Source organism: Ranitomeya variabilis, chromosome 5 (assembly GCF_051348905.1).
Source record: "Ranitomeya variabilis isolate aRanVar5 chromosome 5, aRanVar5.hap1, whole genome shotgun sequence".
NCBI classification, from domain to species: Eukaryota; Metazoa; Chordata; class Amphibia; order Anura; family Dendrobatidae; genus Ranitomeya; species Ranitomeya variabilis.
Window position 1 is genome coordinate 406,898,748 of NC_135236.1, and position 23,545 is coordinate 406,922,292.

General features: G+C 42.0%; 1 protein-coding gene across 1 annotated transcript in view; it reads right to left on the bottom strand.

The window, feature by feature from the left end:
* The window catches only part of ADAMTS20 (ADAM metallopeptidase with thrombospondin type 1 motif 20), a 469,041-nt gene that overhangs the window by 434,303 nt on the left and 11,193 nt on the right, over positions 1 to 23,545 (bottom strand). The window contains exons 2-3 of the mRNA XM_077265126.1: positions 19,665 to 20,020; positions 12,342 to 12,504 (exon numbers count right to left, since the gene is read on the bottom strand). Coding sequence (XP_077121241.1) covers positions 12,342 to 12,504; positions 19,665 to 20,020 — 519 coding nt within the window. The remainder of the gene's footprint in view (positions 1 to 12,341; positions 12,505 to 19,664; positions 20,021 to 23,545) is intronic.

Below are 23,545 nucleotides of genomic sequence, written 5' to 3' on the forward strand. Positions count from 1 at the left end.
GACTTTGCTAAAAAACATCTAAAAAAGCCAGCACAGTTCTGGAAGAACATTCTTTGGACAGATGAAACCAAGATCAACCTCTACCAGAATGATGGAAAGAGAAAAGTATGGCGAAGGCGTGGTACAGCTCATGATCCAAAGCATACCACATCATCTGTAAAACACAGCGGAGGCAGTGTGATGGCTTGGGCATGCATGGCTGCCAGTGGCACTGGGTCACTAGTATTTATTGATGATGTGACACAGGACAGAAGCAGCTGAATGAATTCTGAGGTATCCAGAGCCATACTGTGTGCTCAGATCCAGCCAAATGTAGCCAAACTGATTGGTCGTCGTTTCATACTACAGATGGACAATGACCCAAAACATAAAGCCAAAGCAACCCAAGAGTTTATTAAAGCAAAGAAGTAAAATATTCTTGAATGGCCAAGTCAGTCACCTGATCTCAACCCAATTGAGCATGCATTTCACTTGTTAAAGACTAAACTTCAGACAGAAAGGCCCACAAACAAACAGCAACTGAAAACCACCGCAGTGAAGGCCTGGCACAGCATCAAAATGGAGGAAACACAGCATCTGGTGATGTCCATGAATTCAAGACTTCAGGTAGTCATTGCCAACAAAGGGTTTTCAGCCAAGTACTAGAAATGAACATTTTATTTAAAATTATTTAATCTGTCCAGTTACTTTTGGTCCCTTTAAAAACAGGGTGGCAGATGTTAAAGAGCTGAAACTCTTAAACCCTTCATCCAATTTTAATGTGGATACCCTTAAATGGAAGCTGAACGTCTGAACTTCAACTGCATCTGAATTGTTTTGTTTAAAATTCATTGTGGTAATGTCTATAACCAACATTAGAAAAATGTTGTCTCTGTCCAAATATATATGGACGTAACTGTACATTCCAAATACCAAATGTCTCTTCTTCCCTTCCAAGTCCTACATGTGGGGTAATGCCACGTTCAGAAAAGTGGGTAGCAAAATGCTCCACATTTACATGTTACGTCTTGTAAACGTGAAACATTTGTGGCTAAAGCAAAATTTTCATTACAGAAATTAAAATTAAGGTTATCAAATTCTGAGTAGTACCTGTGGGTTCAAAATGCTTATTATAACCCTGGATAAAATCCTTGCGAAGTGTAGTTATCAAAACTGGGTCATTTTGGGGGGGTTTCTGCTGTTTGGGCACCTTAAGGCCCGTGCCAAATGGTGCCTTTAATCTATTTCAAACAAATTTGTGTTCCAAAATTCAAATGTTGCTCCTTCTCTTTCAGAGCCCTGCCATTTGTCCAAACAGCGGTTTCTGACCACCTGTGGGGTATCAACGCGCTCAGAAGAAACTAAGCAAAAAATATTTAGGTCCATATTTTTGTGCTTTTCCTTGTAAAAGTAAAAAGATTGGGGTTAAAGCAACATTTTAGAGTAAAAATTTAAAAAAAAAAATTTTCATTCGACATAGTATTAATTCATGTGGAGCACCTGAAGGGTTAGAAAAAGGTCTGACAGCAGTTTTGAAGTATTTGAGGGGTGCAATTTTTAAGGCAGTATCACTTTTTGGGAGTTTCCAATATATAGGCTCTTCAAAGGCCATTTGAATCTGAATAGGTCTCTAAAGAAACAGGTTTTGTAAATTTCTTGAAAAAGTTCGAAATTGCTACTAAACTTTTAACCCTTCTAGCATCCTAACAAAATAAAATGACGTTTGAAAAATGATGCAGATGTAAAGTAGACATATGGGAAATGTTATTGATGAATTATTTTCTACAGCATCACTAACTGGTTTAAGAGTATAAAGATCGAAAGCTTGAAAACTGCAAATTTTTCAAAATGTTTCCCAAAATTCAGATATTTTCACAAATAAACGCAAAACATATCAACCTATATCTCAGAATCACTGGGATATATTGAAGAATTCCAGTGTTATCACATCAAATGACACTGTTCAGATTTTAAAAATTTGACCTGATCATTAAGGTTAAAATTGTCTCGGTCACTATGGGGTTAGTAAAATCTTATAAGGCCAAAACTGAACTTCTGTTAGCTATCCACCTGAACCAAACAAAACTCCTGCCCTTCAGATGGGACAAGAACAAGGCTTACAGAGCTACTATACAGCTTGCCACCTTCCACCAGTATACCTTTAGTCTCCAGGTTTATCGATGGCAAAGGGCATTTGAAATTGTAGACATCAACTTCTAGACATGTGGGGCAGGGGTCATCTTTTGCTTCCATGGTCTTGCCCATAAGTTTGAAACTTCTTGATAGATCACTTGGATAATATACTTGCTATCTATAAAGCATTTTGGGGGAATTTTTTACATACCGTAAGTTATATTTATAAAATTGCGTTAGTTATTTTTCTATCCGTCCTATTGAGCTTCAATCTATGGAGCCTACAGGTAAATTCCAAAAAAAAGCAAAATAACTAAAGATAACAGGTGACATTGACCAAAATGTGACTTCTATCGCCAGTAATTGGCTGCAGCAGTCACATACCCCTCTGGCTGGAAGAGGACGCTCAGAGAGTACCAGGGCAGCACTCTTAAGAGTAGAAGCAGGAGACAGTAAAGTTGAGAATACTTTCTTTTATCATTTTAAAGCAGATTGCACAGTTTGTTTAAAAGATTTCAGGGGTGGACAAACCCATTAACCACACATATGATGTTTGTAAATGAGTTATTGTTACAAGATTAATAACACAAATGAGCTTGATATACAGTCTTACATGTTCAATATAAGTGTAACATTTCTCCCATATCTTATTACATTCAACACTTTGTGATAACTGCTTTTTCCTTTGAGAAAATAAAGGAAGAAAAAAGAACTAGGTCAACCTGTTCCTTAATAGACATTAAACAGACAAAAAAGTGAACCAACTGAAAAACAAAGAAAGGCAACTAGAAATACTTTCTCATTAGCTGCACAGAACTTGAAAGCAATCCTACTAAAATCAGAAGAGATAATATAAAAGCAATATTATTCACCTTACATTGCACTTCCGTAACTCTCTATATAAGCCTACTGCAGTAGGCCACAGAATGGCTCATGGAGTCCTTTGCAGTACTCCACTGTATGATGTGCCATTGGGTGTACAGTGTTCACTTTAGGACATGGTCACGAATCAAAGTCAAACATCAGAAATACTCTGTCTGATACCTCATTCTGATACTTGACTCTGATACCTGACTTTCACATATCAAAGTCAAACATGAGAAATACTCTGTCTGATACCTGACTCCGATTCCTGACTCTGATACCTGATTCTGATACCTGATTCTGATACCTGAGTCTGATACCTGAGTCTGATACTTGAGTCTGATACCTGACTCTGATACCTGACTCTGATACCTGACTCTGATACCTGACTCTGATACCTGACTCTGATACCTGACTCTGATACCTGACTCTGATACCTGAGTCTGATACCTGACTTTGATACCTGAGTCTGATACCCGAGTCTAATACCGGAGTCTGATACATGAAACATTCAAACATCAGAATCAGAAGGTTATTCAGATTCCCTCCATACAGTATGTGAATGATTCATCTCATAAAATTAGTACCTGGTATCACTTGAGCTTGTGATGCAATGGTAAGGCTGACGGCTGTAGTCTCTAGAGTTGTGCTTTTTCATCACACATAGTTTTGGTTTAAAATAATAAGAAAAATAATAATAATTAAAAAATTAGCTTCCATTGCTGGGATTTGAACTCAAAGCTCTGTTTCCAAGCCTGCACACCTTACCACTGTGCTATACTCTCAGTTGGAGGATATCAGTCTTCTATTTTCTTATGTGACTGTCAATGTAAATATGTAGCAGAAACTCCTTGCTCTGTGATTTCAATAAATGAGTCTGATACATGATACCTGATACTTGACTTCTTTCAAACATCAAAATCAAAATGTTTTTGTCTGATACCTGATGCTTGACTACTTTCAATATACTAAGCTGCAGCTTAGATAGACCAAGCCGTTGCAAACTCTTGGGGAATATAACGGATATCAGCTAGAAGAGTATGTCCCAATATATTAAAACATAACCTTTACTTATAATATTAAAATAGAACAAACAATATACAACTAACTAATAAGGTGCTCACGCCGAAAACTGTGCTCAAGATAAAAAACTGGTTTGATCTCACCAATTGTGGACGAAGGATCCCCACGTGGATATATAGGGTGATCCCAGGGAGGGTCCAAACTGTAGGGTGATAGAAAGGGACAGGGACCTGTGTCTAATCCCCTGTCGTGCCCCAGCAAAAACTCCTGTCCTTACAAGGACAGGCCCAAATATGCCCTACTATGGACACCCCCCACCATGTATGATGTAGTCAACGCCTCCCTACGCGTTTCTTCACCAATAATGGAGATTCATTTCCGGAAATGAGGTATTCAATATGGTGTCGGCACTTCCGGTTGCGCGAGACGCACTGGGGAAGCGGCCGGCAACCATGGAGCACATGGGTAGACAGCGTGCGTTCCAGCGGTGGAGCGCAAAATGATCCAGTAAGCACTATTACCGAAACCGGATGGGGGCAGTTACTGGTCGTTACAGATCCCCATGGTGGGGAGGGACCTTATATTTGTTACACATATAAGGAGACAGCAGATGCCACTCTGGGGTGACTCACTTACTGTGGCGGATTGCCACGTGGGATTGCCTATCTCTAGGATGGTATACAGCCACTGCGTATACCCTATGTGTTTGGATACTTAAGTGGACTTTATTCATGGACCTTTGAATTTACGTCTAGGCCTTTTTGGCCACGGGAAAAAAAACTCCTCTGATGAATCTCCATTATTGGTGAAGAAACGCGTAGGGAGGCGTTGACTACATCATACATGGTGGGGGGTGTCCATAGTAGGGCATATTTGGGCCTGTCCTTGTAAGGACAGGAGTTTTTGCTGGGGCACGACAGGGGATTAGACACAGGTCCCTGTCCCTTTCTATCACCCTACAGTTTGGACCCTCCCTGGGATCACCCTATATATCCACGTGGGGATCCTTCGTCCACAATTGGTGAGATCAAACCAGTTTTTTATCTTGAGCACAGTTTTCGGCGTGAGCACCTTATTAGTTAGTTGTATATTGTTTGTTCTATTTTAATATTATAAGTAAAGGTTATGTTTTAATATATTGGGACATACTCTTCTAGCTGATATCCTTGACTACTTTCAAACATCAAAATCAAAAGTGATATCAGGTACTAATTTTATGAGAAGAACCATTCACATACTGTATGGAGGGAATCTGAATAACCTTCTGATTCTGATGTTTGAATGTTTCATGTATCAGACTCAGGTATCAGACTCAGGTATCAAAGTCAGGTATCAGACTCAGGTATCAAAGTCAGGTATCAGACTCAAGTATCAGAGTCAGGTATCAAAGTCAGGTATCAGAATCAAATATCAGAGTCAGGTTTCAGACTCAGGTATCAAAGTCAGGTATCAGACTCAGGTATCAAAGTCAGGTATCAGACTCAGGTATCAGACTCAGGTATCAGACTCAGGTATCAGACTCAGGTATCAGACTCAGGTATCAGACTCAGGTATCAGACTCAGGTATCAGACTCAGGTATCAGAATCAGGTATCAGACAGAGTATTTCTGATGTCAGGTATCAGAGTCAGGTATCATAGTCAGTTATCAAAGTCAGGTATCAGACTCAAGTATCAGAATCAGGTATCAGAGTATTTCTGATGTTTGACTTTGATACGTGACCATGTCCTAAAATGAACACTGTATGGGTGGAATGTGTTGGAAATCAGTAATAAGCCATATGAAGAAACACAGCGCAATTTGTTTCTGCTAGATTACAGAATCCAACAAAAAAGATCATACAATCATGAGAAAAATGAAGTAGAAAGACCCTCTTTGAATGTTATGGTTTTATATATAAAAACAAGAAAAAAAATGTGGTACCTAGACAGCAGTAAAATGCAGATACACATGAACCACAACACATGACAAATCAAAATTCTAAAGATAAAAAGGGGAAACCCTGGCGCTACAGGCAGTTGCTGGTGAAGAGACAATTGCTTGCTGTAGAATGCTGCTGGTGAATACAACTGGTTCTGTGTGGACCTGCTAGATAAGTAGTATAGATACTTGGTAAAAAAATATATATAGCATTCACCTGTGTTGTCTACATTACATAAGCAAAAAATAAATTTGTGTAGTAAAGTGGATATAAGTTCAAAAAGCACTTACCGTATATACTCGAGTATAAGCCGACCCGAGTATAAGCTGACCCCCCTAATTTTGCCACAAAAAACTGGGAAAACTTATTGACTCGAGTATAAGCCTAGGGTGGAAAATGCAGCAGCTACCGGTGAATTTCAAAATTAAAAATAGATGCTCCATACCGTTCATTATGGCCCCATAGATGCTCCACATAAAGCTGTGCCACATATAAAGCTCTGCACCGTTCATTAAGGACCCATAGATGCTCCACATAAAGCTGTGCCATATATAATGCTCTGCACCGTTCAGTATAGCCCCATAGATGCTCCACATAAAGCTGCCCCATATATAATGCTCTGCACAGTTCATTATGGCCCCATAGATGCTCCATAGAAAGCTGTGCCATATAAAATGCTCTGCACCTTTGATTATGGCCTCATAGAAAGCTGTGCCATATACAATGCTCTGCACCTTTGATTATGGCCCCATAGAAAGCTGTGCCATATACAATGCTCTGCACCTTTGATTATGGCCCCATAGATGCTCCATAGAAAGCTGTGCCATATAAAATGTTCTGCAGCTTTGATTATGGCCCCATAGATAGCTGTGCCATATACAATGCTCTGCCCCTTTGATTATGGCCCCATAGATAGCTGTGCCATATACAATGCTCTGCACCTTTGATTATGGCCCCATAGATAGCTGTGCCATATACAATGCTCTGCACCTTTGATTATGGCCCCATAGATAGCTGTGCCATATACAATGCTCTGCACCTTTGATTATGGCCCCATAGATAGCTGTGCCATATACAATGCTCTGCACCTTTGATTATGGCCCCATAGATAGCTGTGCCATATACAATGCCCTGCACCTTTGATTATGGCCCCATAGATAGCTGTGCCATATATAATGCTCTGCACCTTTGATTATGGCCCCATAGATGCTCCACATAAAGCTGTGCCATATATATAATGCTCTGCACCGTTGCCCCATAGATAGCTGTGCCATATACAATGCCCTGCACCTTTGATTATGGCCCCATAGATAGCTGTGCCATATACAATGCTCTGCACCTTTGATTATGGCCCCATAGATAGCTGTGCCATATACAATGCTCTGCACCTTTGATTATGGCCCCATAGATAGCTGTGCCATATACAATGCTCTGCACCTTTGATTATGGCCCCATAGATAGCTGTGCCATATACAATGCTCTGCACCTTTGATTATGGCCCCATAGATAGCTGTGCCATATATAATGCCCTGCACCTTTGATTATGGCCCCATAAATAGCTGTGCCATATATAATGCCCTGCACCTTTGATTATGGCCCCATAGATAGCTGTGCCATATATAATGCTCTGCACCTTTGATTATGGCCCCATAGAGGCTCCACATAAAGCTGTGCCATATATATATAATGCTCTGCACCGTTGCCCCATAGATACTCCACATAAATCTGTGCCATATATGACGCTGCTGCTGCTGCTGCAATAAAAAAAAAAAACACATACTCACCTCTCTTGCTTGCAGCTCCTCAGCGTCCCGTCCCGGCGTCTCTCCGCACTGACTGTTCAGGCAGAGGGCGGCGCGCACACTATATGCGTCATCGCGCCCTCTGACCTGAACAGTCAGAACAAGAGGACGCGAAGACAGAGCGGCGGGTGGAACGTGGACAGGTGACTATGAGATACTTACCTGCTCCCGGCGTCCCTGGCTCCTTCTCCCGGACAGCTGGTCTCCGGGTGCTGCAGCCTCTTCCTCTGTCAGCGGTCACCATTACCGCTGATTAGAGGAATGAATTTGTGGCTCCACCCCTATGGGAGTGGAGTCCATATTCATTTCTCTAATGAGCGGTCCCACGTGACCGCTGAACAGGGGACGAGCTGCGGCACCGAAGACCGTGGGATGGGCAGGGGGAGCGCCAGGAGCGCCGGGACTAGGTGAGTATGCGACACGCTCTCTCCCCCTCACCCGCCAACCCCACCGCCGACCGTGACTCGAGTATAAGCCGAGAGGGGCACTTTCAGCCCAAAAATTTGGGCTGAAAATCTCGGCTTATACTCGAGTATATACGGTACTCATTAGATCATCATTGATGATGAGGTAGATTTTTTGATGAACCCTTAGGCTGCCATCACACTAGCAGTATTTGGTCAGTATTTTACATCAGTATCTGTAAGCCAAAACCAGGAGTGGAACAATTAGAAGCTTGTGGGCATTTATTTATGCATAGCTCTCTAGAGTTCCCGCCACTGAATTTCAATTGGGTAGAGTTCTGGACAGTAGTTGGGCTGTTGGATCATAATGATTTTTTTCAACTATTGTGTGAAAGATTTTCTGATGTGCTTGAATCATTGCCCTGATGCATGACCCAATTTCGGTCAAGCTTTAGCTTTTGGATATATTAACTCACATTTTACTTGATAATTTGGGGAATTTATGGTTAGCTCAATGACTGCAAGGTGCCTAGGTCATGTGGCTGCAAAACAATCTCAAATCATCATCCTTGCACTACTGAGCTTGATATTTGATATGAGGTGTTTTTAATGATTACTTACGGTAAGTTATTAGGCACATCTTACAACTGCAGTGAGCCTCCGCCAGAAATGTTACTCATCAGAGACTGAAAAACATTTCTCGTTTAATTTACGCCACTAGGATGACGTCAATTTTGATGAATTTGCCAGGAAGGCCTTGCCATTTTTGGCATATTTGGCATGGAGTGGAGTGAATAATACCAAAAGTTGGAAAATTAAAGGTGTTTTACTCCAGAAAAACACATTCAGGAATCGGGCCATTGTTCCATAGGTCTAGTGGATTATTCATATATAACGATAACTGTCCAGCCATGTTCTTTTTAGAAAAAATAAGTTTTCTCCTGGCAACTCTTCTAAATATGCCATACTTATTCAGTCTTTGTCTAATTGTACTATCATGAACATAAATATTTAACATGGTTAGTGAGGCCTTTAGGCTATGTGCACACTTTGCGGCGTCCTCTGCGGGTTCTCCCGCAGCGGATTTGATAAATCTGCAGGGCAAAACCGCTGCGGTTATCCCTGCAGATTTATCGCGGTTTGTTTTGCGGTTTCCGCTGCGGGTTTACTCCTATACTATTGATGCTGCATATGCAGCAATATGCAGCATCAATAGTAATGGTAAAAATAATAAAAATTGGTTATATACTCGCCCTCTGATGTCCCGATCTCCTTGGCGCTGCACGCGGCGATCCGGTTCCAAAGATGCTGTGCCGAGAAGGACCTTCGTGACGTCACGGTCATGTGACCGCGACATCACCGCAGGTCCTGCTCGCACAGCAACCCAGACCGGACGGCCGTGTGCAGCGCTGAGAGGTGAGTATATCATTATTTTTTATTTTAATTCTTTTTTTCACACACAAATATGGTTCCCAGGGCCTGGAGGAGAGTCTCCTCTCCTCCACCCTGGGTACCATCTGCACATTATCCGCTTACTTCCCACATCGTGGGCACAGCCCCATGCAGGAAGTAAGCGGTTCAATGCATTCCTATGTGTGCAGAATCGCAGCGATTCTGCACAAAGTAGTGACATGCTGCGGGTTGTAAACCGCTGCGTTTTTGCGCGGTTTTTCCCGCAGCATGTGCACAGCGGTTTGCGGTTTCCATAGGGTTTACATGTAAATGTAAACGCAATGGAAACTGCTGCGGACCCGCAGCATCAAAATCGCCGCGGATCCACGGTAAAACCCGCAAAGTGTGAACATGGCCTTAAAGTCTGAGTTGTAGTCCTTCATTTTTTTTTTTTTTGCAAGTTTGGAAATGGACCTAAGTTCACACTTGCGTTCGGCAGCCCTGCGTAGGGCTGCGTACTTTTTCCTTTCAGCTCCGCCTAAAAAGAAAAACCTGCAGATATGGGGTTAATCAGCAATTTAATAGTGTTCTGAAGCTGACTGGCATCTGCACGGAGAGCTCCACTGCTGGGAGAAAATACATTTTAGTCCTCCTCGCAGCTTCGGGCTTTCAGTCATAGGGGTGGGTAAGCACAGCTTCAGTTGCCATTCAGCACATAGTGACATAGTGGCTGTAACCGCACTTTTGGCACTGACTAACTGTTAACCTTAGGCCGGGGTCACACTAGCGTAGAATACGGACGAGTGCTATGCGAGAAAACATCGCATAGCACTCGGACCATTGTTAATCTATGGGGCAGCTCACATCACCGTATTTTTTCTCAGGCGTATTCGACGTGTGTGTAAAATCGCAGCATGCTGTGATTTTACGCTTATCTCATCCGAGACTCCCCAATGCAAGCCTTTCGTGCGAGAAAAACTCGGACACATCACGGACCATCTGTGTGACTAGTGAGTAATACGCACACATTTTCCTCATTTCAGCCCATTGAGCCATAAAATTCAATGGGAAAAAGCAGTGAGAAATGTAAAGCCATAAGCATGTCATACGGATGTCATATGGATACATAGGTGGGAGAAAATCGCATCATTGCATTGCAAACACATTACACACGGATGACCATATGGAGAACACTCGTGTGACTCTCGGCATGGAGACTTGGACCGATTTTCCATACGTTTAATGTGATGCCGGCCTTAAAGATCATTACTGACGTCTTCATGGCATTGTATAAACAAATGCCTGCACGAGCCAGACCGGCAAAGTGCCAAAGCGTCTGCTTTCAAAGAAGTGATCAAGTTTGCTAATGAACAGATACCGTATATACTCGAGTATAAACCGACCTGAGTATAAGCCGAGACCCCTAATTTTGCCACAAAAAACTGGGAAAACTTATTGACTCGAGTATAAGCCTAGGGTAGGAAATGCAGCAGCTACTGGTACATTTTAAAAATAAAAATAGATACCAATAAAAGTAAAATTGATTGAGACATCAGTAGGTTAAGTGTTAAAATGTGCCACATATAATGCTCCATACAGTTCATTATGGCCCCATAAGATGCTCCATATAAAAAGGTGCCACATGTAATGCTGCTGCAATAAAAAAAAATATCACTGGTACCGCTCATTACAGTAATCAATATGCGGCTCCACCCCTATAGGAGTGGAGTCCATATTCATTACTTTAATGAGCGGTACCACGTGACCGCTGAACAGAGGAAGAGCTGCGGGCGCCGAAGACCATGGGACATGCAGGGACCGCGCCAGGAGCAGGTGAGTATGTGACAGTTGTCGCTCCCCCTCACCCGCCGATCCCCCCCGCCGACCATGACTCAAGTATAAGCCAAAAAAATGGGCTGAAAATCTAAGCTTATACTCGAGTATATACGATATGTTGTTTTTCATCTGAGGTTGTATTTACCTAATTTTAAGGCCTTCTAAAAGCATACGTTTTCTTATAATGTTCTAATATGTCAAACCATAAAATTCAAAGAGGGTGTACTTGACTTTTTCTCAGGTGATCAGAGCAAACAACTTTATCCTAGTCCTCTGCAATCAAATCTTTGTGCCCCTACAATTTTGTCTAAGAACACTGCCATGAATAAAGAATGGTATCTAAACATCCTTCAAGAGCAATTTGATGATGAACAATGCTTTTTCCTACATGATTGATTCCATGCCACAAGTCAAAAGTGATAACTAAGTGTACCGATGAACAAAACAATGAAATTTTGGGACTATGGCCACGAAATTCCCCAGATCTCAATTCCATTGAAAACCTGTGGTCACTCCTCAAATACAGATAGACAAACAAAAACCCAGCAATTGTAATAACCTCCAAGCACTGACTAGACAAGAATGGGTTGTCGTCAATCAGGATTTGGCTCAGAATCTGATATCCAGTATATCACGGTGAATTGCAGAAGTCTTGAAAAATAAGGGTCAACGCTGTAAACATTGAGTCTCTGCATGAATGTAAATAAAAGTGTAAAAACTTATGACATGCTTGTAATTGTGCTTCAGTAACCATAGAAATATCTGACTAAAAGATCTAAAAACACTGGAGCAGCAAACTTTCTGAAAACAAAACTTTGTGAGAGACTCAAAATTTTTAGCCAAGGCTGTATAGAACGTATGCATGAGCCTCTACAGATGGCATATTAAGGCTCTACATAATATGTAGATGTAACATGACCATATGCAATCATTTTTCTTCATTTAACAGTACTATTAACCACTGTAATATCCACCACTAAGACCATACCTGATATATCACAATTTGGATCTGCCATTTCAGATTTCCCAGTTTTGTGTTGCTTTTTGTAGAGAAGATGCGGCTTGCTGTGCTCATCTTTATGCTCATTAGCACCATATTTCATCAATGGTTCTAAAAAATATTCTCCGTCATGTGTTCTAAAAGTGCCAATCTATGTAACAAAATAATTGATGCTTTTATTAGAATAACACCTATTATACAGTTTTAAATTTACATAAATGCTTCTGTTTGCCACACAAATCATTTAACCCCTTCCCGACATGTGACGGTATAGTACGTCACATGTCGGGACCCCCGCTTTGATGTGCGCTCCGGCGGTGAGCGCACATCAAAGTCGCGACATATCAGCTGTTTTTTACAGCTGACATGTGCGCGCAATAGCGGCGGGTGAAATCGAGATCACCCGCCGCTATTAACTAGTTAAATGCCGCTGTCAAACGCAGACAGCGGCATTTAACTACCGCATCCGGCCGTGCGGCCGGATATGAGCGCATCGCCGACCCCCGTCACATGATCGGGGGTCGGCGATGCTCCTCCATTGTAACCATAGAGGTCCTTGAGACCTCTATGGTTACTGATTGCCGGTGGCTGTGAGCGCCACCCTGTGGTCGGCGCTCACAGCACACCTGCAATTCTCCTACATAACAGCGATCTGATGATCGCTGTTATGTAGCAGAGCCGATCGGGCTGTGCCTGCTTCTAGCCTCCCATGGAGGCTATTGAAGCATGGCAAAAGTAAAAAAAAAAAGTTTTTAAAAATGTGAAAAAAATAAAAAAAAAATAAAAGTTTAAATCACCCCCCTTTCGCCCCAATCAAAATAAATCAATTAAAAAAAACCCCAACCTACACATATTTGGTATCGCCGCGTTCAGAATCGCCCGATCTATCAATAAAAAAAAAAGCATTAACCTGATCGCTAAATGGCGTAATGAGAAAAAAATTCGAAACGCCAGATTTACGTTTTTTTGGTCGCCACGACATTGCATTAAAATGCAATAACGGGCGATCAAAAGAACGTATCTGCACCAAAATGCTATCATTAAAAATGCCAGCTCAGCACGCAAAAAATAAGCCCTCACCTGACCCCAGATCACGAAAAATGGAGACGCTACGAGTATCGGAAAATGGCGCAATTTTGTTTTGTTTTGTTTTTTTGCAAAGTTTGGAATTTTTTTTCACCACTTAGGTGAAAAATAACCTAGTCATGTTAGGTGTCTATGAACTCGTACTGACCTGGAGAATCATAACGGCAGGTCAGTTTTAGCATTTAGTGAACCTAGCAAAATAGGCAAGCAAAAAACAAGTGTGGGATTGCACTTTTTTTGCAATTTCACTGCACTTGGAATTTTTTTCCCCTTTTCTAGTACACGACATGCTAAAACCAATGATGTCGTTCAAAAGTACAACTCGTCCCGCAAAAAATAAGCCCTCACATGGCCAAATTGACGGAAAAATAAAAAAGTTATGGCTCTGGGAAGGAGGGGAGCGAAAAACGAAAACGGAAAAATGGAAAAAGCTCCGGGGGTGAAGGGGTTAAACTGATAGAATACATATATTTTGCATGTTGATACATTAACCCCTTTCCGACATCGGGCGTAATAGTATGTCGATATCAGACTCCCCTTGTTTGGTGCGGGCTCCGGCGCTGAGCCCACACCGTTCCAAGCACATGTCAGCTGATATATACAGAGATAGAAGCTGAAGAAGGGTGGTAATCAGGCACAGCATTGAGGTAGAGCTGACAGCAATGTGAGAGGATAACTGCAGATGCGTTTCTAATAAGACAACGTTCAGCACTGCTGTACTATATTAGTTATAATCACACACAGCTCAGCAGTGAGATCAAGAGATCAGACTCACAGTCATTATTCTCACACTGTAATACCCCCTTTCACTTAAAGGAAACCTGTCATCAGGTTTGGCTGATATCAGGTAAGGCAACCATCTTTGAGGCCTGATATGCAGCATTCTATAATGCTGTATATCTACACCCAACCTGACCTGAAAGAGAAGTAAAAGAGCTTTTTTTCTACTCACCTGTGTGGCAGTCCGGTCCGATGAGTATCGATGATCCTGGCCCGGAGCTTGCCATCTTTTCAACAGGGCAGAGAAGTATGCCTACGTTTGAACGCAATGCCAGGGAGACTGTGTGGATGACGTAGGGATGTGTCATCCACATGAAGAAAAAAAAAGGAAGACATCGGACAAGGACCAGCGACACCCCACGGACCGGACCACCCTGCAGGTGAGTATAAGAAAAAGTATTTTTCTTATTTTTCCAGTTGGGTTGTGGGAATATATACAGCATAATATAATGCTGTACATCAGGCCTGAAAGGTGGTGGCCTTATCTCATATCAGCCAAACTTGGTGACAGGTTCACATTAAAATAAGCTCTGGAGGCAGATTCTCAAGTAGATTTGTGTCCGGAACAAATAATTTTCATATTAAGAAACCTTGGATTTCTTTGTAATAAGTTGTTGAATCGCAGCTATCAAGGTATCATTTTATTCAACTTTCGTGTTAGATGCCTTAGGAGGGATCATCCTACTAATGAATTCCAAATAAAATCTCGCAGCTTTCTCTCTGACCACTGAGTCTCATAATAAGCTAACACTTCCTATTCACAGTCAGGACTACAAAGAAAGGTGTTTATCAAATAAAGCTGTATACATATTATAGCATGCAAAATATTGATTTTGAGACTATACTTATGAAAACAAAGATAAGCCACTAAAGAGTTAGATTATGTTTACTCTTTGCTGTTAAAGTGACCTTGCCAGCAGGAATGTGCTCAGCAAACTACAGTGTCAGTTTAATACTGATTAAAATGATACCTTGGTTGATGAAATCCATCTTGTGGTTGTAGTTTAATCTGTATTTGTAATTTTCAGTTAATGAGATTCTCGTGCTCCGGGGCGGCCTGTGGGGGGGGAATTTATGTGGTGTTCTACTTACATATAAATCTGTATGGCTTCTGACTGGTCACTGATCCCTGATCCCTCCTTGATTTTACATAATGCATAGTACCGTATTTTGGGGTAAAATGGGGGTGCGTCTTATGGTCGCAATATACTTACAAATCCTGCAGCAGTGGCAGTGTGGTGGGGCTCTATGGTGTGGTGGTGGCGGGCTGTGCTTCGGTGCAGTGGCAGCAGCTCTCTGTGCTCCGTGGGGGGCTCCACTGGCATTTCGTCAAAGCCCAGAAGCCCCCGCACATCCGTTGCTGCCATGTTGTGGCGATGGCTTCTGGTGGCCTCCTTGTATTTTTGATAACCAGCCAGGCAAAACTCACAGCTGGGGGCTGCAAGTGTTAAGGTACCTTCACATTAAGCGACGCTGCAGCGATAGCGACAACGATGCTGATCGCTGCAGCGTCGCTGTTTGATTGCTGGAGAGCTGTCACACAGACCGCTCTCCAGCGACCAACGATGCCGAGGTCCCGGGGTAACCAGGGTAAACATCGGGTTACTAAGCGCAGGGCCGCGCTTAGTAACCCGATGTTTACCCTGGTTACCAGCGTAAAATGTAAAAAAAACAAACAGTACATACTTACATTCGCGTCCCCCGGCGTCCGCTTCCTGCACTGACTGAGCGCCGGCCCTAACAGCACAGCGGTGACGTCACCGCTGTGCTGTACTTTCACTTTACGGCGCTCAGTCAGTGTGGGAAGCGGACGCCGGGGGACGCGAAGATGAGTATGTACGGTTTGTTTTTTTACATTTTACACTGGTAACCAGGGTAAACATCGGGTTACTAAGCGCGGCCCTGCACTTAGTAACCCAAAGTTTACCCTGGTTACCAGTGTAAAACATCGCTGGTATCGTTGCTTTTGGTGTCAAACACGACGATACACGCCGGTCTGACGACCAAATAAAGTTCTGAACTTTGTTCAACGACCAGCGATATCACAGCAGGATCCTGATCGCTGCTGCGTGTCAAACTAAACGATATCGCTAGCCAGGACGCTGCAACGTCACGGATCGCTAGCGATATCGTTTAGTGTGAAGGTACCTTTAAGAAGACTAGTTATCAAGAATAGAGGGGTCCCCAGGCTGTTTTTTTAATTATTTAAATAAATACTTAAAAAAAGGCATGTGGTGCCCCCCCATTTTGGAAAAACAGCCTTACTAAAGCAGACAGCTGGGGGCTAGAATTATCAGGGTGATAAGGGGCCATGGGTATTGGACCCCCAGCCAAAAAATGGCAGCCCAGAAAAGCAAGAATAAAGTATTTTATTTGAAATAAAAACAAAACACACTTTTCCTTCTTTTATTTAAAAATAACAAACACAGTTATACTCACCTGACGCCTAATCCCTCGCCTCCTGTAATAAAACAAAAATAAAAAAACAGCAATATCCCTCACCTTTCAGTCATTCTGTCCCACGCTGTAATCCATGTCTGGGGATTAATAGTTTTTAACCAGCCTCAGTGACCGACAGTAATCTTGACCAGTGGTTCTCAGCCTGAATAGTCGCATCTTGGCACCATCAAAGTTGAAAACTTTTTATCCCCTAGACATGCATTACGGCATGGTACAGAACGACGGACAGGTATGGAATATTGATGTTTTTTATTTTTGTTTTATTACAGAAGAAGAGGGATTCAGTGGAATTAGGCGTTAGGTGTGTATAACTGTTTGTTATTTTTAAACAAAAATGGAAAAGTGTGTTTTGTTTTATTTCAAATAAAAAACTTTATACTTGCTGTGTGTTTATTTACAATATAACTATAGGATTCCGAATGGATAGGTATCTTATAGATGCGTCTCCATTACTAAACTGTGGGCTTGATGTCACCTGACAATACAAAGGTGACAGCAACCCCACAAATATGAACCCCACTTGCCACCGCTAAAGGGCATGTGGGAAGAGATGGGCAAAGCGTCAGAATTGTTGCATCTAATAGATGCACCTTTTCTAGGCGCCCGTGGGCTGCTATTTTTTGGCTGGGGAAGGCCAAATTCCATGGCCCTTTAGTAGCCTGAGAACACCAGCCCCCAGCTGTCTGCTTTAGCTTGGCTGATTGTCAAAAATGGGCAAGACCCCACTCCGTTTTTTAAAATAATTCATTTAAATAATACGGCATTGGGACCCCTCTATTCTTGATAACCAACCTTGCTGAAGCTGACAGTTGAGGGTTGCAGCCCCCAGCTGTGAGTTTTGCCTGTCTGGTTATCAAAAATACAGGGGCATCCAAGCCGTTTTTTTTTTTATTTATTTACATAACAGACGCCAGCTAATGAATACTCCCATCAGCTGCTTCTGCTCTGTTATTAGCGGCAGCATGTGTTGGCTGATGGGAACAGTAGTCCCATCAGCTGACACCAGTGACCGGAGGTAAACTTTATACCTCCGATCACAGCTGCACAGCTGGGAACCGAGGCTCTCTAATGGGTGGTGATGATTTTACGGCAATCAGAAGCATTTGCCACGCTGTCATGCACATGACAGTGTGGCAAACATTGGATGTTCGGGCACCCCATTCAAGTGAATAGGGTCCGGATTCGGGTAATGTTCTGTTACCCGAACGTTTTGTATCTGTTCAGCCAAACCTGCAGGACACGAACATCCAGATGTCCGATCATCTCTATATATGACTAAATCATAAATATATGCCTATTAGCCATTGTATCATGCTACAGTGGAGGCGCCGCCTGCATTATGATTGTTATTTTTTTTCACACAATATTTTATGCAATATGTAAAATAGGGGGCAGGTCAGTGAAGGTTCAGTGACCTGTCATAAGCCCATACAGATGAATATGAAAATTATTACCATAAAAACAGAATATAACATCTCTCAACAACAAGACCATTAATATGAGGTCATATATGTCCCAGGGGGTGACAGATTCCCTTTAAATGCTATGTTACACAGGTGGACCTGTCCTTGGGGTAGGCAGTTTGAACTTTTTGTCATTAAAGGTTAGTTGGCTTGAAAATTTTAAAAAACACTGACGAAGATTATGCAATTTCGGATTTCCTGACTGTAAACTTATAATCTCTTAGCTTATTAAGGGGTCTATATGACTAATCACCCCATGCCCAAGCAGGCGGGGTACTATTGACTGCCATGTGATGCTGTGCTAATGCATTAGGGCAGCATGGTGGCTTGCTTTGCAGCGCTGGGGCCCTGGGTTCAAATCCCACCTCGGACAACATCTGCAAGGAGTTTGTATCTTCTCCCCGTGGTAGCGCGGGTTTCCTCAGGGTTCTCCGGTTTCCATCCACACTCCAAAGACACAATGATAGGGAATTTAGATTGTGAGCCCCTATAGGGACAGTGAGGATGATGTATGTAAAGCGCTACGGAATATGATGGTGCTATATAAGCAAAGCATAATAAATAATAAAATATAATGCATGACAAAGTTAAAGGGAACCTGTCACCCCCAAAATCGAAGGTGAGCTAAGCCCACAAGCATCAGGGGCTTATCTACAGCATTCTGTAATGCTGTAGATAAGCCCCCGATGTATCCTGAAAGATGAGAAAAAGAGGTTAGATTATACTCACCCAGGGGAGGTCCCGGTCCGGTTCTGGTTCGATAGGCGTCGCAGTCTGTGGCCTCCCATCTTCTTACAATGACGTCCTCTTCTGGTCTTCACGCTGCGGCTCCGGCGCAGGCATACTTTGTCTGCCCTGTTGAGGGCAGAGCAAAGTACTGCAGTGCGCAGGCGCCGGGATTTTTCTGGGTGAGTATAATCTAACCTCTTTTTCTCATCTTTCAGGATACATCGGGGGCTTATCTACAGCATTACAGAATGCTGTAGATAAGCCCCTTATGCTGGTGGGCTTAGCTCACCTTCGATTTTGGGGGTGACAGGTTCCCTTCAACCTTGTCATGCATTCCCTTTAATAGAAGAATACAGAGAGCAAAAAGTGAAGTTCAAAATGGTGTAAGAGCAGAAAATAACAGAGGCTGAACTAAAAGGAAGTGAAATATGCATTATACAGGTCCAGAGTGTGAGAGACAAACAGGTGAGAGTGTAGAAATTTAAAAAAAATCTCTGGCATGCTTCTGTAATTTTATTTATGGAGCCTTCGATTTTAACTACAGAGTAATAGATGAACATTTCTAAATTACTAATTAATAAATTCATTTTTTCACAAAAGTATGTAAATGAAATATACTGTACATACATATTAAATTATCAAAAATCTTCTAGTTTTTTTGTTGTCAAAAGATAATAAAAAGTGTTCCATACATTTAGAGGGGAAAAAAACTTTTGTATTTGGACAATTAGACAATCTATATCAATAATATTTTATGGCTAAGTAAAGCAAAAAGAAAGTTTTATACACTTACCATGCCACCACAGAGACTCAAGATAGCCGGATGTGTCTCCAGACCATTGACATGCCCACTGTGAAAACAATGCTTGACGTCGGAGAAGTCAAGGTGGACATGGCTTTGGTTTCCAATATGGATAACATTGTAAGAATCCGCAATAAAGCTTGCATCATTGGTAAGGTTAAAATGGAAGAGCTGGCCATAGGCAGCAATGTGATAATAAGTCCTGTTCAGGACAGGATGTAAAGGTTCAGGTTCTAGACTCCTTTTCTTTCTTCTGAAATGTTGGTTAGAAGGGAACACTTGTCCAAAATGATTCACTCGAGATGGTATGACAATCTCATAAGATGAAAGTGTTTTCATGAAACTTGCTGCAAAATAACACAATGAATTAGAATTGCTCTATCACAAATCTACTCTATAACTTATGTGTGAGTGTAATCTTTATAGCAAACCCTAAACCCCCACCAGTATCTGTAGAGCCCTAGTCCTGCATTGTAATCAAGTGTGTGGTGTGCCAGAACTCTGCTGAAGTGAGCGGCAAAGTCATTTATATATCACTGCTCATAAGGGAAGTAGCCATGACTATTCCTATGGGGTATCCATTCTCCCAGATTGGCTTTACTTTAGGACAGTGTTCCCCAACTCCAGTCCTCAAGAGCCACCAACAGGTCATGTTTTCAGTATTTCCTTAGTATTGCACAGGTGATAATTGCATCACCTGCACAGGCAATAATTCAATAACCTGTGCAATACTCGGGAAATCCTGAAAACATGACCTGTTGGTGGCTCTTGAGGACCAGAGTTGGGGAACACTGCTTTAGGAGATGTAATCCTCCAGATGAATGGCTATGGGTGAGACTAGCATCTCCATTGCAAAATACGGAGTCCAAGGGGAGACAAAAAGGATTCCAACTCGTTTCGGGGAATACTTGGTTCCCCTTCATCAGCATAGACCCTGACGAAGGGAAACCAAGTATTCCCCGACACGCGGAGTCCCTTTTGTCTCCCCTTGACCTCTGTATTTTGTGACATCACACTTCTTTTCCAGTTCCGCCATCCACCTCCGTGTTTGGTATCCAGGGACCCTACTGGCAGGAGAACCCGATGGCTCTACAGATGCAACTTCCTCCTCGTGGCATTACCTTCTCTTCAGCCTGCTCCTCCGTGTGTTTTGGACTCCGTGAACACAGCTTCCTCCTGCAACTACTTGCATGTGTCACTCGCTGGCAGCCTCACAGAGATCACCCAGTGAGCATCACATCCGTCACACAACCTAACACTGCATGATTTCTAGAGATGCATGTTCTATGTAGAGGGCAATGTAAACCTGTATTTTTAGTGTCCGCAGTACCAATGACTTTTTGCAAATAGGACTATAGTCATTATTATATTGTCTGCCAATTTTCGATGTTGGACTAATTTGTGAATCTAAATTGATTAAGTCTATTTCATGTTATTAGATATCGTAACAGATCTCTTTTTAGAAATACACAAATTTATCTTTTGCTTAGCAATACTTCATTTCTTGTTAGGTCAAGAATGGTCAGGCCACTTCTTTTTAGAAGCTTCTTTTAGAAGCTTGGGGACTTTTCAAACTTGTAGAAGTTAGAGGATGCTCAATACCCTAAACATATGCACAGCAAGCTGTTTTTACATAGAAATGCATAAATTCATTCTTATGAGCATTTACTGACTGCTTCTTCATGCTAAATCCACAGTAAAAAGACATTCTGTGCACATACCCTAAGGCTATGTGTACACGTAAGAAAAGAGGTGCAGAATTTTTTGCACAACATCTGCATCTCCTGGCAGAATCCGCAGCTGCGTTTTTTATGCGTTTTTAGTGCGTTTTTTTTATTTTTATTTTTTATTTCTATAATGGACGGGTGCAGAAACGCTGCAGAACTGCACAAAAGAAGTGACATGCACTTCTTTGAAATCTGCAGCGTTTCTGCGCAGATTTTTCTGCACCATGTGCACAACTTTTTTTTTTCACATTGATTTACATTGTACTGTAAATCACAGTGCAGTTCTGCAGCGTTTCTGCTGCAGAAAAATCTGCTGCAGATCAGCACCAATGCTGCACTAAATCTGCATCGTGTGCACATGGAGATATGGAAAAACTGCACTCATTCTGCTGTTTCAGTATCTCCCAAGTTCCTCCCCTTCCCATTTTCACAATTTTGCTTCACGTCACTTGTCTAATTTACTACACTATTCTGTGTCCGGTTGTGTATAAATAGGTGACTCTTCATATATTATGTTAAACTATATCTGAAGAAGAGAACTGAGTAGTCTCAAAATCTTATTTGTCATCATCTTTACATTTAGCCCTTGAAAGGTATCAACCACTGCCGACTCACGGTTTTTATTATTTTCCCTATTTACTGGGTAACATGGTACAAATATATATTTTTCAATATCTCCCATAACAATGTATTCAATGAGAAACCTTTCCTTTTGCTTCTACGAGAAAAGGCTGATTCTAGCTTTTCGGCTAGAAAATTGAACTGGTGCCCTTCCTCGCAGTGAACCTGAAGTAAACAGACGCAATTCCGCCATTGATTTTTTTTTTTTTACAGCGTTCTTTGATTAAAAAAATAACCTGGCAACATGACTCTACAGTTCAGTATGATTACGGTGACACCAAACTTTTTGTTTTAGTTAAGAAAAATATTCAGAATTTTGTAAAAAATTGTTGCCATTTTATGAGACCCATAATGTTTCCATATTTCCATCTATGGAGCGGTTTGAAAGCTTGTTTTTCACATGGTGAGTTGACGTCTTTATCAAAACCTGTGTATTGTTGCATTTTTATGGGAGGTGTGTAGACCACAAAAAAAAACGCAATTATAGTGTGTTAATTTTTCTATTTATAGCATTTACCGTACAGGTCAAGTAATTTAAACATTTTTTTAATCATTTTGATACACCAGAATTTTATGGAGACACCAGAAATGTTTATTTTTTTAAACTGCATTAAATTTAAAGGGAACCTGTCACCAAAAAAATGCTATTAACCTGCAAATATGTGGTTAATCTGTAGGTTAATAGCATTATCAACCTGTCCAGCGTCTGCACTTTGCTGAACACTGCTGGGGAAAAAATAACTTTATTCCCCCCAGCAGTGTTCGGGGTTCAGTCACCGCTTTGTGTATATAGAGCGCCAGCTGCAACCGGAACCCCGACCCTCATTGGCACTGACTCTGCATTACAGCCGGCTGTCAGTCAGTGCCAGGGCACGGCTACAGCCGCCACTTCGTATACTCAGAATGGTGACTGAACCCGTGCCGATGCCCCCCCTGTAACTGAAACCCTCCTCCTGCTCCAGAGGGAAAATAAACCACATTTTCTCCCAGCAGTATTTGGCTAAGTGCGGGGGCCAGATAGGTTATTAACGTTATTAACCTGAAGTTTAACCCCGTAATTTCCCCCGGGATCAATAAAGTGTATCGCATCGTATCAAATATACACAAGTTAATAGCGATTTTTCTGTTCACAGATTCCTTTTAACAAGTTACAATTGGGATGAGTCAAATTTTTATATTTATATATTTTTATACTTGGAATCTGACACAAGTTTTAGCATTTTAGCTATTTACCAAAACATATTCAAGATACAGCTATATAATCAATATGGGCTTAAAGGGAACCTGTCACCCCCAAAATCGATGGTGAGGTAAGCTCACCGTCATCAGGAGCTTATCTACAGCATTCTGTAATGCTGTAGATAAGCCGCCAATGTATCCTGAAAGAGGAGAAAAAGGCGTTAGATTATACTCACCCAGGGGCGGTCCCGCTCCGATGGGCGTCTCAGGTCCAGTACAGCGCCTCCCATCTTCATTCCATGACGTCCTCTTCTGGTCTTCACGCCGCAGCTCCAGCGCAGGTGT